The sequence below is a fragment of the Lissotriton vulgaris genome, chromosome 4_1 (genome assembly GCF_964263255.1).
Source record: "Lissotriton vulgaris chromosome 4_1, aLisVul1.2, whole genome shotgun sequence".
Lineage (NCBI taxonomy): Eukaryota > Metazoa > Chordata > Amphibia > Caudata > Salamandridae > Lissotriton > Lissotriton vulgaris.
In genome coordinates this window covers 736845897-736863193 of record NC_141691.1, presented here as the reverse complement: position 1 = coordinate 736863193, position 17297 = coordinate 736845897, and the positions used below count along the sequence as shown (strand labels likewise).

The window sequence follows — 17297 nt, the reverse complement described above, 5'->3', positions numbered from 1 at the left end:
TATAGCAATTATTTTAAAAAATAGCACTAGCTAAAGTGAAAGACCTGAAAATGACTAAGAATGTATGCTATTGTCTAGTTTTATTATTTGAATTTGAAAGGTCACCCATTCGCACTATATGTCACCACAGTCACCCATTGAATTGTTTGTGTATTTGTTATTGTGTTTTCTTAGTCAGATAGCCCCCATTGGTATTATCTGTGTGTATCAAATTGTTTACACAATTGGCAAGAAAAATAGAGAAACAAAACAAATAATTTAATAAATATATATTTTGATAAAAACTTACTGAGTTGTGGTACATTTATAAAAGTCTAGTACAAAATCACTGTTGATTGTGAAAGAAATAAACAGGTTCTGAACCAGTACCCTGTGGTTCTTACCCAACGGAACCACTTGTAGCTTTACAATTATGCTCTTGAGGGCAAGATATACCATCTAATATTTTGATCTGGATAACCTCATCGCCCTTATATTAGCAAATTTGTCCAGGGCTGTTGGGTGGGATATATGCTACTATATGCAGTCTTCACCTTCACGCCCTCTTCTAGTATAACCACAAGTAGGGGATCATGATTGCTTTCTGTTCTGGGGTTATCTTCAGGTCAATTACTATACCAAGCATTGATACGCATCAGCACGTATTCTAATAGGCTTTCCCTGCCTGTAGGTGCTGTATGCCAAGTTTTCAGACTGTGTGCGCCCATTCAAAAAATGCATGCCTGGGGGGGGCGTGGCTAGCGGCTGAGCATGGCGGCTGCCTAAAAGGCGAGCTCCGTGGATAGAGCAGCCTCTCCAAACATCCGCACAATTATCCGGCCACGACAAGGTCTCTACAGAGGGGACCCGACGCCCGGGACCGGGCGGTACCTGAAGCACTACCGCTGGGCTGCAACGGACGCCTGAGGAAAAATTATCGCCGACGGCAATATTGGCCTGCAGAGGGACTTCGGACCGGGGGCTCTCCTGTTGATAGAACCGACCGGAAATGCAGCAGACCTGGGCGCAGTGTACCGGAAGCGCCCAACCTTGAAGTGCCTAGCAGCGGTAAGCGAAATTCGGCAAAACTGTGAAGAGGAGCGCTGCGGGCGCACCAGAGATAGAACCGGCGAAGAAGTAGTGGTGACACGGGCGGCATGACAGGCCGGACTGCGGGCTGACTCATGAAGTGGTGACAACCGCAGATAGAAGTGGACCGCCATCTTGAGGCAGTGCGACTCGCCCCGAGTCTCAACGACGCAAATTGCCGGCAGCGGACAGCGGCGGTATCCGTTTACTGCAGGGACGCCGCACAAAGGTAGAACGGAGCAGAGTTATTGCCAGACCCGGGGGAAGGCACAAGTGAGGTGGCTGCAGCCACTACTGAGCACCTGCAGACCACAAAGGCACGAGATGCCGGGCTGGAAATAGGCGGTGATCCTTATGCAGAGGCAAGCACATGAGTGCCCAGAAGCCCGGCACCCCCTGAATGAATGAAGGACGGCCCGGTACCGACGAGGCGAGTCCGGACACAAGGCAGGACTGACGCCCAAGCGGGTGACGCAGCTACCCACCAGGCCGGACCACTGAGAACCAGGGTGTAGCGCGAGACACGAGACGCCGACGCCCCTCTTAACGTCGCTGATGATCTTGTAATAAGCCCCGGACAGTGTGGCCTGCCAACTTGCACTTACAGCAGACATAAGGAGTGTCATCGGTCACCAAACAGGATATAACCTGACGTCCGGGTCTTGGAACAGGAGATCACCATCGACTAGCGCCTCTGTTTGAATGGCGGAAAAATAGAGAACGTTGCCTGGGTGGAACATACCCAGGCCAGGTATACATACGGTGGTGAGTGACAGTGCTGCGGTGTGAGTGCGTTGGACTATATTTCAGACCAGTGTCAAGACACTCAGGCGCACCTATTGAACTCAATCAACGACACCGTGCATAGAGCCTGGAAAGTAAACGGACACAGAGCTGACCACCATGGCGGGCAAAGGCGCAAAGGGTAGCACTATACAGACCCGAATTGATAAGTTTGCCTGTGATAAGAGCGTATCTTCCCAAACGGATGGAAAGACGCCGGCGGGCAAAGCGGCAGATGGCATGAGCGGAAGAAAGCAACGCTGGATGATGTCATGAAAGCCCTGACGCAAGTCCAAGCAACAGTAGGCACGATATCCACCGAAATTACTCTCATAAGGGCGGACTTCCACAAAATGTCTGAGAAGGTGAGCTCCATGGAGGTGGTTATGAAGTCACTGGTCGAGGATGTCTCAGAGCTTCAAATAGCGATGGAGAAGATGTCGGCGGAGAATAAGGTGCTGCGTGAAAGGCTGGACGATCAGGAAGGGCGTTCTAGGAGGAATAACGTACGGATCCTAGGGGTTCCGGAGTCTGAAGGCACCAGAGCGATGGACCTCTATGTGGAGGAACTAATAAAGAAGGAACTCCAACCTAAGGGCCTATCCGCTTTCTTCTCCGTTGAAAGAGCGCACCGGGTCCCAGGGTGACAACTGAAGCCGGGTGCGGCCCCGCGCCCAATTCTAGCCAGACTGTTCAACTTTCGGGACAGGGATGCCATCCTACAGGCGGCGCGAGTGTCACCACCGGTAAAAATTCAAAATTCCACACTAGCCTTTTTCCCAGACTATACGGCGGAGGTGGCCCGCCGTAGGAAGACGTTCCTGGATGTGAAAAAAGAACTCAGAAAGCGTGAGATTCCTTGCTCGATGCTATTCCAGGCCAGGCTGCATGTAGTGGCGGATAACAGGACCTGGTTTTTTGATAATCCTGAAATAGCCCGAGATTGGCTGGACGGATGGAGGACGGCCACCCAACCACGCCGCTCAAACAGAACAAACAAGACTCAAAGAACAGGAGGGCATCGAAGCTCCCAAGATTCTAGGCACGACTCGGAAGAACATTCGCAGATGAGAGACAGCGCAGACGAAGAAGCCAACGAGGAACAATAACTGCCGGTGATTATGAACATTCTAAGAACTCAGGGGTGTGCCTGACGGACTGCCACTGGACACCGGGCTAAGGGCACCTGGAGGGAGTGAGAGAGGCTGCCATCTTCGGAGAGTCCTTCGCCCCATCGAGCAAGTATAATTTGTATGGGGAAAGGGTTGAGCACTCCGCTTAGTTAGGGAGGCGGGCGGTTTCATCCTCGTGTAGCTGGAGGGCAGGGAGGGGCGGAGTTGGGGGGGGGATTGTTCTCAATGTTAACAAACTGTTCGCACTGTTTGACTCGAAAAGATTTACTGTGGCACATACACAATAACACATGGACTGCTATACGAATGATAGGACAGAGTAAGTTCAGGGCACACATGGTTCTAACATTACAGGATGACAATGGCGCATGACACTCGGGATGGTCCGGTAGAAGGGGGATCTGAGCGGGGGCCAATACCACCTTTACAACTGATGACCTGGAATGTGCGGGGATTGGGTGACAAGATTAAGCGTGGGCTGGTTATGCAGGCCATCCGGAGGCTGGGTCCCACAGTGGTTCTACTACAAGAAACACCCTTGGTGGGTACGGCTAGCCGGGCACTGGATAGGCGTGGGTACCATATGATTGCGCACTCAGAATTTTCTTCAGGGTCACGGGGAACGGGCATACTGCTAGAAAAGTCGTCCCGGTTCATATTACAATCCACTAAAACAGATGACCAGGGCCGCTTCGCAGCAGCACATGGACAATGGGAAGGGAAGTCACTGACTCTAGTATCAATATATATTCCGCTAGCACTTCACACGGTCGCCCTTCCCGAATTAGGGAAATTCCTACTGGAGCTCCCAGAAGGAGACCTTATAATAGGAGGAGATTTTAATGCAGTGGTACACAACGCGCAGGACAGATTTCCGCTTTGCACCCCGAACCCGGGTCCCTCTCGATTCGGTGATTTCCTAGTGGTGCAGGGTCTGGTGGACCTATGGAGACAGTTCCATCCCGACGATAGACAGTACACATATTATTCCGCTGTTCACGACAGTCTATCACGTATCGATTACTTTCTTGCTTTGGGAGGTGGTCTCCTCACCGCGAGCGACGTGCAAATTAGACCCAGGGGCATCTCGGATCACTCGCCACTGACATTAATGTTATCCTGTCCAGAAATAGCTAGAAGACGAATATACCCGATCTTCCCCGGTTACCTCAAGATACCGACCATACGTAAAGACCTGAAAAAGGCTACCCGATATTATTTTGCAGAAAATACGACCTCGGTGACATCGCCGTCGGTCCTGTGGGAGGCCTACAAGACGGTCCTGAGAGGACGGGCAATAGCGTCTATAACATAACAAACGCGCTCAGAGGGAGGAACTGACGAAATTGGAACTTGATCTTGAGCAAGCGAACTTGGCACACATGACGGACCCAACTGCAAACAAACTACATACACTACAGCTCTGTCAACGACTTCATGGAGACCATCTTCGTAGGAAGGCGGTCGAGAACATCACAGCGACGACACACAGAGTCTATGATATTGGGGATAAGGCCAACAAACTCCTGGCCTGGTTTGACACAAAAAAGGGAGGTGCCAAACATATACTGCAGTTGAAAGGCTCTAACGGGGAGGCGGATACACGCCCTTCAGTGATATTTGAAGCCCTGGCTGCTCATTACCAAGACATGTACACCCCTGAGGTGACCATAACACAGGAGGAGACGGTAGTGGCGCTTCACGGGATACCAACACAGACACTGACACAGGAGGCGAGGGGAGAGCTTGACGCAGATCTGTCGACGGAGGAGATTCAATTAGCCATTAACGCATTACACTCGGGTAAAGCCATGGGCCCCAATGGGATCCCAGTGGAATGGTATAAAACTATGTCTGAAGAGATATGCACACCATTATTAGATATGTATAACGAAAGCCTAGAAAAGGGAATTCTGCCCCTTGACCAGCGAGTTGCAACCATTGTGGCAATCCCAAAACCAGGTAAACCGCCAGATGAGACCTCGTCCTATCGTCCTATCTCCCTCCATAACGCAGAAGCCAAAATCCTGGCAAAACTGTTGGCTACCAGACTGATGCCTCACCTTACACAACTGATCCATCCGGATCAGTTGGGATTCATGCCTCATAGGAGTACAGCGCAAACCTCCGTAGATTGCACGGAGCACTGGCGAGGGCCCCATCTCTGACGGAACCAACGGCTATTCTGTCATTGGATGCCAGGATGGCATTCGACATGGTGGAATGGCACTACCTCTTTGCGGTCTTGGACCATATGGGCTTCGGCCCCAGGTTTATCTCGTGGATTCGATTGCTGTATACTGACCCGGTGGCGCATGTGGCGGCTAATGGACATATCTCCCGAGATATATCCTTGGCTAGGGGGACAAGGCAGGGATGCCCGCTCTCACCCTTTATGTTTGCTTTGGCCCTAGAACCACTGGCAGTAGTCCTTAGAGCATCCCAGCTGCTGAGAGGGATAAGATGGGGGGAAAATTGGGAAGACAAGGTCTCCTTATATGCGGACGATATGCTGATCTACATGTCGGATCCGGAGAGGGGGATCCCGATGTTGCTGGCGCTGTGTAAACGGCATGGTCGCACCTCCGGATATAAAATCAACTGGACTAAATCGGTCATTTATGTACTTAGAGGCCCCGCCCGACCCTGTCAGCCGACTGCCCCTTGACGGTGGCGACCGACACATTTAAATACCTAGGGATAGCCATCACTCGAGATAGTAAAGCCTTCTACGACCTAAACCTACTGCCGCCGCTCACGCGGCTTTAGGCAGACGCGAGACATTGGAAAACGCTCCCGCTGACGTTACTGGGAAGGGCGGCCCTATTTAAGATGAAGGCGCTTCCTCATTTTCTATATGTGTTAGAAAATACACCGGTATTAGTGCCACCTTCGTATTTTCGTAGAGTGGCATCGGTAATAACTGGACTGTTGTGGGGGGACCGCCCGGCCCGAGTGGCACACGGGAAATTGGTCAGGGACTGGTAGTGGTGGGATAGCCCTACCAAATGGACAACTATTGGGCGGCTCACCTCAAGATTGTTAACCAATGGCTACATGCGCCGCAGGACGACCCGGCCTATCTTGCAGACAGAGCACAGCTAGGTACGCACAGTCTTTTGGCCCAGTTATACAACAAGAGCCTGTTGCTGCAGCTCAAGGGACCTACTAGACACACGGTGGCGATATGGCATAAAGCCCAGGCAAAACTGAAATGGGGAGGTGTCATAACTAGACTTACGCCTCTATGGGACACTAAGGCCTTGGGAAACTTAAGGCATAGTAAAGGGTTCACACAGTGGGATAATATTGGAATTTCCACGGTAGGAGACATGTGGACTAGAGATGGAGTAATCCCCTTTGACCAGCTGCAGCGGCAGTACGACCTGGGAGTTAACGAGACGTACCGCTACATCCAAATACGACACGCACTACTGACAGCGACTGAGGCGGGTACGGATGTCCCGGCATCATCCCCGCTAGAAGATCGCCTCTTGACGGACTACATGCAAACAAGCGCCACCTCCCTAACGTATTGGAAATTATTGAATAATATGCCAGACCCATTACAAAAACTGAAGGAAAAATGGGAGAGTGAGATAGCAGAGATGGATGAGACGGAATGGAATGAGGCGGTGGCCTCCCCAAGGGAAGCCGGCATCTCAGCGCGATTTAGGCTTGTGCAATTCAAGATACTACATAGGGTGTATTATACGAGGACCACATTACACAAAATCAATAGGGCTTAACATCCAAATTGTCTCAGGGGATGTGGTGGGGAAGGGACACTATTTCACAAACTCTGAGAATGTCCCCTAATTGCGGAATATTGGAGGCAAGTACTGCGTACGATTTCACAGACTCTAGAGGTCTCACTTACACCTGATCCACGTATGTGCCTGCTAAATGTATGGGGGCCCAATGATCTGACGCGCCAGGGACAACAATGGGCTATTATAGGTCTGATGGTGGCCAAGCGTGATATAGCAATGGGGGCGGTAGAGGTCCCAACCCCAGCACAATGGTGTAGAAATGTAGATATGCTCATGGTGAAAGAGCGGGCAGTGTATAAACAAAGGGCTAATCCCCGAAAATGGAACAAGATATGGCTTCCGTGGAATAGCTATCGAGGAGATATATGTGAACCATTATCAGAAGAGGACACGGACGATTCAGAGGATGAGGAAAATGTGGATTGAGACCTGAGCGGGGGTAGCAGTCGGGATGGGGCAGGAACAGGGGGAGTGGCAGGAGGATAGATTGACAGTGGGGACCCTGGGTGGAAGGATGTATAGAAGTATCAGACAGGACTTACTCATATAAATCTAGGAACGATTAATACAGTGATGTGAACTGCATATTTGATCTATCGAGTCGCAAGTTGAGTTAAGTTTGTAAAACCATAAAAGTAAGACGTACACTGAAGCTTTTGGTGCAGGTTGTTGTGTTTCTGATAAATGTTACTACATTGCTGCAGAACTACAAGTTATCCGCAGGAAAGATGTGTTCTGATAGATCTAAATGATGGTCAAGTAGCAGCCGGCCTCCGGGTTGTAGGCGAATGCTGTGTACATTGCACGGATGTCAATAAAGTCTTACAAAAAAAATGCATGCCTGTGCTCAACAATAGAGTAGTAAAACTTGCCTCTCTTAGGAATGTCCTTCCTTTTGGAATGATTAGAACTGGTATCCCCCCAACTTTCTTCCTCTTCTTTACTCCAACTACCCAGAACTCTAGCTGGTGGGTGGATGTTAACAACAACACACACAATCAGCACATTGTCTATCTGAGGCTTTTTATCATCTCTAATTTTGCCGATGATACCCTCCAATGTAGAGACTGAGCCATTGGCCTTACCCTTCAGCCCAGGTGGTATATATGTGTTTAAGATATCATTCTTCTCCTTTTGGTTAGCATACAGTTAGCTGTACATGTTGGATATTTCATGGAGGAACAGTGACTGGAAGGTCCTGTATTGATATTTTCAATTTTGTTGAAATGCACTTTGCTAGTCCAAACGTAGGGCGTCCCCTCCTTCCCTTACCAGCCGTGACGTGGAAGTCAGCATACCCATCTAGAGACCATTATTTCCTGTAAACAAAATATGTCTGCCCCATTGAACTCTAATCAATCTGCATCATCCATTTTGCCTATCAAGCCAGCAAAGCTCCGAGATAATATGCAAAGATTTGCTTGACCTACGTTGCATGAGCTTCGTTTGCTATAAAAGCACTAGAGAGGCATGGGATTCAGGGTGTTGAATATGTTTCGTAGTTGTGAGAGATGTTATCCTACTTTTTGTACTGTTTAAAAGGCAGGTAGCCCTATCAAGTTCTCCCTGCTGAGTTTCTCACGGTGTCATCTTTAGAGGGACAGTTTAACTCAACCAATCTGTCTGGTTGCTGGAACACACAACTTTTGTTCTGCCAGTCTTCTGTGTCTGGATTTATTAGGGGCACAGTGGGTAAACCTGACTTTTGTGTGAGATGTGGAAGGGCACTAGAATTAATACAGTACGCTCCCCCCACACACACACCCAGCCCTAGAACGCAAGTATAGTGTGGTGTAAGCCTTCTGCCATCTTGAAAATGCCCAAAGTGGGTAGGGTTGGCCCCAGGAACTTTTACCACATTGGTTAGAGCATTCTCCGAAAACACTCCCACTCACTAGCTTGTGCCAGACATACATTAGGCATCTCCGGGCATCCACTTCAGAACAGTATTGAGACTGTGGTATATCAGAAGAGGCTGAAAATGCTGCCTGAGACCTGAAAAGAGCCCAAAAGAACTGGACCTGTGTTCTCCCTCTTGTACCCAGGACAAAGAATTGGATGTCAAGGGCCATAAGACGGACCTACTGATAAAGCCATATGGACACAATAAGCAACAAGGGCCCTTAGCCTAAAATTGTCCAGCTGACCATTGGCTTCTGCCTCCTGACTGGACTCTGCTATTTGGCCTCTGTTTGGCACTCTGTGAGTCTCTAAGTTTCTCCTTTGAGGTCCTGGGGGCTATAGAAGTGTACTCCTGTGGTGGATTGAGACTTAAAGGACTAAAGTCAGAAGGTAAAATCTTTGACCAGGATGAACTTGGTTGGTGTATTTGATCTGTGCTCCATCGTGGTCAGTGTCAATTTGCTTCTAGCTCCCAGTCTACTGTGGCCATTGATTATGATTTGCATGTTATGCTTTCTGGCGACATTGCTACTTAAAATTTCAAAAATTCACACCTCCTAGGATTTGTGTCATTTTATTTATTACGTTTTCCAATTCAGTTTGGGATTTGTTTTTGTGTTGCATTTCGATTTTATTATTTTTTGGTACTGCATAAATACTTTACACATTGCTTTAATTAAGCCTGTTTGCTCTGAGCCATAGCTACCAGGTGGTTGACCACAGGTTAATTTAGTGTCTTTAAGGGTTCACTCTGACAAAGTTTGTGATAATTCCTTGAAGTGGGTAGTCACCCGCCCCAATCAATAATCCAGTTTCTTACAAAGATGATATCACAACATCAACTGTAGTTCCAGATACACAGGGATGCTATGCTATTCAACTTAATACCTTCCTGCTACACAGAATTTCTCCATACAGACTCTCACAAGAAGAAAGAGAATCCTTGGAGGGGGACCTTACCTCTAGTGAGCTTTTAATAGATACACAGAAGGCAGATGTCCTGCAGCACCTTATGTTCATTTGTGGAGCTTTAGGCAGAATTTAACATGCATAAGCATCAATTCTTCAAATACTTGAAGCTATGACACACTCATTCTCCCTCTGAAAACCTTACAGACCTCCCAGATCGAACGCCCTCAGGCTAAACTACTAATGGAGGACATGGGAAAATGAAAATTATCTATTCTCTATTGCTCACTAGTGATGAACTGTTACACAATTAGGCAGGCATGGAAAGAAGTTGTAGAAACACTTACAGGCGATGAATGGCAGCAGGGACTCAAGGCCCCTACAGAAGCAGCTATAGCCACGCAGTTTGGAATGATTCAGTTCAAATACCTACACAGAATCGGTCTCTCCACACAGAATATCTGGCACTTTGGATGGTAGCACTCCCCTGAATACGTCGGATGTGTACAACCGTCTGGGGACTTCTGATACAATGCATGGCGTGCCCTCAGGTAAAATCTATTTGGCATGTAGTAATGCACTCTTTAGAAAAAGTCCTGGGATAAACACTAAGGTAACACAAAATAAAGCTTTGCTTAGTGTGCTATCAGAGTTGAAAAGGAATGATAAATAGATATTTGCCCTTTTCGGACTAACCCTTGTCATAGCTAAAAGAGATATAGTCAAGTGCTGGTGCTGTCTGAACCCACCAGACCTGACTGACTGGGCACAAGCAAGGATCACTATATGTACCTTAAGATCCTGACAGATGAGGCTCATGACAGGCTCAAAAGCACTATAATATATTTAGTAACTGGATGTACTATAGTGGACTAAAGACATCATAGGTAGGAGGAGCCAATGAGGTTAGCACAGTCAACCATTGTGTCTTTCTGTCATTTGAGACAGCACTGCAATTAGGAGGCACCTGCTACCATCTCACCTGAAATATTGCAACATAATATCCAAGAGCGTACACAACAAAGAGATCCAGAAGTTCCATAGAAAGCAAAATAAAGTTGCTGGTCTGCCTGAAAGTTAAAAAAAACTTCACTGGATTCCGGTGTTCAGAAGAGTAGAGATCAGGGTAATCTGCTTTGTTTTAACAGTGCATCAGGCTGCAGCCTAAACGTCTTACAGAAACTGGCTCCACAACAGATAACAAATAGGAACATGAGATCAAGTGAAGCAAACTCAAATCAGCTTTAATCCTTAAGTCCATGAAGCCAGCTCATCCTATTTAATAGGCATACGCCTTCGCAATTCTCGAAGCCTAAATTCTTAGAAATATTCCAAGTCTATATTCCATTAAAAGAAACCTGGCAATAAGGCTTTCCACATCTCAATCTGATCAGAACCACCCTTGCTCTAAGAATGGAGAAAGACCCAACAACAGCATCATCAGGGGTCCAGTTCCTAGTAAAGAAAGCCAGAGCTGAAAACTCACTATGGACATAGTTATTCTGTTGAGTGCTACCAAGTGAAATGAAAGTTCATCATTTTGAACTGGTGTCAATAATTCTCACAGTGCTACAAACCAACTCTACTTCACAAGCTAACCAAACCAATTAAAAAAACTTAATGATGAATGCCAGCTGTCTGCCACAATACAGCGCTATACCAAAAATTGGATTGCATACATCAACATGTTATGGCCAATCTCAAGATTGGTCCTCATTACATAGGTAGTGGTATATTGCTGAATCATGCATGGTAAAGGATAGCAGATGGGCAAACCAGTCGTCTTATCGCATCATTCAGAGGAAGGGTACAATAATAGCGAGGTGCCATTGCTGTAAAATGAAAAAATCCTGCTTCAAATATATATTGGCTGAAGACCACCCGAGAGAGATATACATGACGTTTTAGGAACACCTGGAGTCCCTTTGCCACATATTAAGAGCTGAATATATTTAATGTTGAGATAACAAAAAGTAGGACACCAAGTAATGCAAAGAAAGGCATTTCCATTATTTTATTTTTGGAATTTTACACTTGATGAAGGTAGGGCCTCCAATCTCTCACTTGTGGTTAAACTGTATTAAATAGGGTGTGTTATTCCTAATATATTTGAAGTATAATCCCTAGCGATCTACAAGAAAGATAGTTCATCAATAAGGTATTAATTTAATAACCTTAGTTTTATTTTCATTTTGTCAGTCTTACAAAGATCATCAGTAAGACTTAATTTAAATTCATATACATATCCAGTATATCCTTGTCTTCTCGTATATATATATATATATATATATATATATATATATGTATATATATATATATATATATATATATATATATATATATATATATATATCCAGAAAGTCGCCATTCACAGCTACTTCGTGCAGAACAACGAAAAAGAGCGGAACCACCACGTAAGTGCAGTTTTCAGTGCTTTATTTGAGCCAAAGTTGCAGCCTGCAATCCACCATGACGCGTTTCGCCTCCACCAACGAGGCTTGATCACATGGCTTGTCATGGACACAAACAAGGGCATTTACAGTACAAATGTTTAAGTGGGTTCAGCTGTGTTAATAACAAGCATAAACAGTGAGGAAATACTCCGTAATTCCAACAACAGTCAGGGGCATGGTGCCCATAAGGTTCAACTAATAAATATAAATCAAAAGATTCCTGGGTTATTACTAATTATAAAATGCATATGATTAAATTCATATATTTACATTTTGGTTAAAAATCCAAACCCAGTCAGAAAATTCATATATGTACATTACATTTACATGTAAGCTATCTACACAGCGTACAAAGTGATTTCAATAACATAAGATAGACGAACCTTATGATAGTATTATTGACCATGTGAAGAACCAATCAAAATTCTCACTGTTATAAACATTTAACCCATGTGGGTGCAAAAGGAAAGAATCATATCAAACACAGACTAAAAACCCAATTCATTAAGGCCCATACAAAATGCCCTCTATGGGGTACTGCAGATATTTAAAATTAATCGAGTGAAAGTGCAAGTGCTAACATTAAAAACATACTACAGATTATAGCAGGTTACAGATTCTGGTTTGTTTTAGTTTTATGAATTTGAAACTAATGATTGCTGTTTTTCGCTTCATGAGCTCGATGAGTTTTATATTGCCCTTATATGCATTGAATAGAGGGTTGTGAATAAGCCTTCTCACATGAGCTGGATTCAGCTGCTGAAAATAAATTGCGGACTATAATGTTAATAAAGTTTTCATAACAATATTTAGGCCGAGTATGCTCATTTGAGCTTTACATAAGGAACTAATACAATATAGCGATAATTGTACGGGCTGTATTGTAAATAAAGTTTTAAGGCAATATTGAAGCCGAGTACGCTCACTTGAGCTTTATATATTGGGAGCGATCACAGCACAGCGTTGAGTGCACGTTTAATGAAATACTTTGCAATGCAAATGCGACATTGATTTTAAATATACATTAATTAGACCTCAGTGTATTGCAATTGTATATATGAAACGTGATTTACAATGTTACTCTATGAAAAAAAGTTTGAACTACGAGTCTGTTTTTTATGTCTATTGACATGTAGTTTTAACTAACGTTATTGTATGTTTTAAAATAGCTGCTTTTCTAACTCCATTTGTCCAGTGAGCAAGACTGCTTAGCAGTCGAAACGCGTTTGGCAGCGGCTAAAATAAAAGACTAAATAGCGCACACAGCATCGTCGTTTTTAGATTGATATATTGAGACTCAGCTCAAGGAGTCTCTGCAGGCGACGCAACTCTCGTTAACTCGGGTAACACGCTGATATATATATATATAAACATACAGTCCAAAATAAACATCCTTTGGTATATATCTTGGTTGTATGACTTTATGGTCCAATTCGGTTTGCTCACTGAAGATTAATTAATACAGGTGTAGCCAACACATGTTTACCCCCTACCATTGACACGCAAGGCTAGCATTTAATCAACGCTGAAATCTGACGAAACACAATATAACTACTGACGTTTTCATGAGTACATTATAGTGCCATAGTCATACAACCAAAAAAATAAAACTAAGGCTATTAACTTAATACCTTATTGATGGATTCTTTTTATTTTGCATCACTAGGGAATATACGGCAAATATATTAGGAATAACGCACTCTATTTAATAGAATTAACAAAACCGTTTCCTCTAGTGTTACTGTCATGCCTGAGGAAAAGATGGTGCCTGAAGATGGGGCTTACAATGGAACGGCATCAGTACTCTTCATGACTCAGAATCCAAGGCTTCCACACCACAGTCCTTACACGCTCTACGAACAATGCTGAAGAAGGCGCACAGCGTGGTAAGGGCAAGCGCGGCATAAATTGGCAAAATACTATTAAATTGCACCCAGATGTGTACCCTGGGGACAAGGACACACTTAACTGTCATATTATTCTTTAGTATTGCTGTAGTAGAGAGTGCAATTTAAGATGAGGCTCACACGAGAATAGATGTTAAATGCTTTTGTAACACAAGACCAGAAAACAGACTTCCCAGCAAGATGATCTTACTTCCAGTTAAGAAGTAATTACCTGTTAACCCCTGGAACGTTTCTCAATTAGAGCTGCGTGGAAATGGTATTTTTAAACTACATACAGTTATCTCTTACCGTAAGTGCTCCAACAGTTCATAAACTTTTTCAGGAATAATGAAGCCAGTAACTGTGCACAGATAAGCTTGATCCAGTATTGTGCTAGGATCGGGACAGCCATATGTAGATATAAAACTATCTGCGTGATTATTGCTATAAAAAAAATGAAAGTGGAAAAGTTTTGTTTATACTATTATTTCTAAGAGAGGGGAAAATGAAAAAAGACAACAACAGTTCATGCACATTTATTTTAGTCTATTATCTTCTTAACCTGCTCAATGATGATCTCACTATTAACCCAATAAAACAGAAAAGTCAAAGTTGCAGAAGTAAAATTAAGCGAGCAATAACGATCACGAGTCCTCACTGAATGTTAAAAAAAGGAAATCATAAGGTAGTTTGCAAGAGAACATGATCACCAAATTACTAAGAACAGAAACAAGCATATATTAAGCCACAAGGTTTCGCTATTTATAGCAAATGCTTTCCAGTGTGCAATGAACTTAATGCAGAGTGAACTGTTTTTCTTACTGTCTGCATAATCGATACAAGTAGGCCTGTTGCTTTCAGATTCTCTAAAAACCTGAAATGGGCAATGCTGATGGTCCTAAGCTCTCCATACAATTAGAAAGTACTGTCTCTTCGCGGCAGGTTAGTACAGGTTTCTTGTGCTTAACAGGACAATATTATAAATAATCTCAAGGCTCTAATCCTCTCAATGAGAATTATAGATTAACATAGGCCCAAACCATAAGTGCTTTGAGCAATGTCGTCCATTATGGGGAAACTGCATGAGACCTCAGCGCTCCTATTTCAAGAAATGACAATTTAGCAAATAGAGACCATCTTTTCCCTACAATGCATCTCATAATACACTTTATTTGCTTTTAATCAGGGCCACCATACTTTTAATGGTATAGTGGCAGCATTTTTCATCAAAAAGGCTTCTATATCAGTTGTGCCAAAATGGAGAACACAGAAGTATAGAGCTCAAAAAGTCGTATTAATAATATTGAATTGAACTACTGGTGGGTGAAGAAATAATTTCACAGATATGGGTAAAATCGTGAAACTACATTACTGACGTATAGGGGCTAACTTCTGCATTCTAGCAACCAGTGGGGGTGCCTCGCCCGCTGTCCCAAGCGGCTGCTGGTAAAACAGCAGTGCCCTACAGCTCCACACACAATTTCTCACTGTTGGAAATTTCGTCTCTGTGTTTGTGACTTCTGGTCGCGAGAAAACAAAAGAGCACGTCTGCCTACTGGCAGTGTCCGAGAGTTACATCAGGGAATTCCTGCTATGGCTAGGTCTCGCTTCAGTAATCATTTTGTCGAATAAACTGGTAAGCAATGGTGCATATCCTTTATATTTTTCTTTCCTAAAAGACTTTTGTAAGCGCTATTTTTAATTTCATGGTCTTCTTTTCTTTTTCATGGGGAAACATCTCCATGCTCCCCAACAAGCTCCTCCTTCCACTAGAAGTTTCCTGTTGCTTCTCATGTACCCCATCCTTCCTCCCAGCTGCACCTAAATCTCTCCTTCACTTCTTCCTGTACAGGATTTGATTCATGGGGAATCCCCGTGCATGTGGCCATCCTACCTCCCTTCTGCTAACCCCATTTCTACCATATTCATCACGTTAACTGTGCCCATGCTCAGACTTTCCACTTTAGTTTATGTTGATGCTCCTTCACTTTTTTTGTTTTAAAATTGAAGGCTCTGCGGGCCTCAACCTTTCTGGTTCTGCATAGCTCACATTGAATTGTGTGAGGAGTGCACTCATTTTTCTTTAAGAATTAAAAAATAAATCTGATTTCTACTTTTTAGTTCTTGAATTATGTTGCCTTCATTATTCAAAATTTTGAGCACATAAATAAATAGTTATACCCTTTTCCAGCAAAGCGCTAATTAGCAGCAGAGGGTTATTACTTGTAATTGTAGTTCTTCGCCATAAGTATCATTATAAATCCCATAAACGCATAGACAAAATGCAAGATCCAAAACCTTGGACATATTTTACAAAGAAAACCATTTTCCCCAAAAGGAAAGAAAAGATAAAGGAACACAAACAATGTTTACATTTGGTCGATCTATTAAATTACCAAGCAGACTGGGCAAAAGGGAAGAATGGGTGCAAAGTTATCAAGTTAATAGGGATGAGTGGTGACCCAAATCTTAACTTCTCCATTTTAACTCCCATAAGATGATATGGGATCAGATGCAGAAAAACACAGCTGAATAGAGTTACATCAAATTTATTTACTATTAACATTGATTCCACTTTCTTGTTTGAGATACATGAGCTTGAGGTCCTGTTCATGACGGAAACATGGACTCGTCTTTATTGCTGAGTTGACCCCGGCTGGGCATGCCCGTCTGGGTTCAAATTTTTACATCTCCCTTGGTGGAACGGCAGGGGTGGGGGGGTTGGGGTCATCTATAAAGCAACTTGTAAGATTGGTACCATTGACATGGACCCGGCTGATGGGACGGAGCTGTTGGGTCTGTCTATTCAGAGCTGTTCCGGGACTACTTTCACTGGTGTTCTGTGTTATAGACCTCCAGGGGCTTTTAGCATCCAACAGCAACAATCGCTATTAGCTACCCTGACCAATATGGCAGCCTCCCACCATAAGCTTATAATTCTAGGGGATTTTAACCTTTGGCTTAATGGTTCACTGGACTTGGGCTTATTAAATTTGCTTCATTCTTGTGAAAGCTTCGGTCTTTATCAGCAAGTCACAGAAGCTACTCATAAGGCAGAGCACCTCCTCGATCTGGTGTTCACTGCTCCTGACCTGTTGGTTATGGGGGAAATCCTGCCTATGGACTGGACAGACCACTTCCTCGTCAAATTCTTTGTCAATATTAAGGGTTCTCAAACAAAGGATCTACAGGCCACCAAGGAGTTTTTGTGCAGAGATTGGAAGGCTCTTGCACGACTAAAGACCTTCAATTTGGTGTTTAAGGTGGGAGAGTGTTTTGCTTTGGATAAGCAAGTTGAGGAGAACTATGCCTCACTTTGCACAGGGATTACGACTGTGCTGGACTCTCATGCCCCCCTTAAAATCCGCAGTTGCAAGAGAAAAAACTCTG

The 17297-nt window shown here is 44.3% G+C and overlaps 1 protein-coding gene across 5 annotated transcripts in view; it reads right to left on the bottom strand.

The window, feature by feature from the left end:
* Positions 1 to 17297, bottom strand: part of RPP40 (ribonuclease P/MRP subunit p40) — a 498013-nt gene that overhangs the window by 82473 nt on the left and 398243 nt on the right. For all 5 annotated transcript variants that reach the window (XM_086965034.1, XM_086965035.1, XM_086965036.1 and 2 more), the window contains one exon: positions 14217 to 14351. In XM_086965034.1, coding sequence (XP_086821160.1) covers positions 14217 to 14351 — 135 coding nt within the window. The remainder of the gene's footprint in view (positions 1 to 14216; positions 14352 to 17297) is intronic.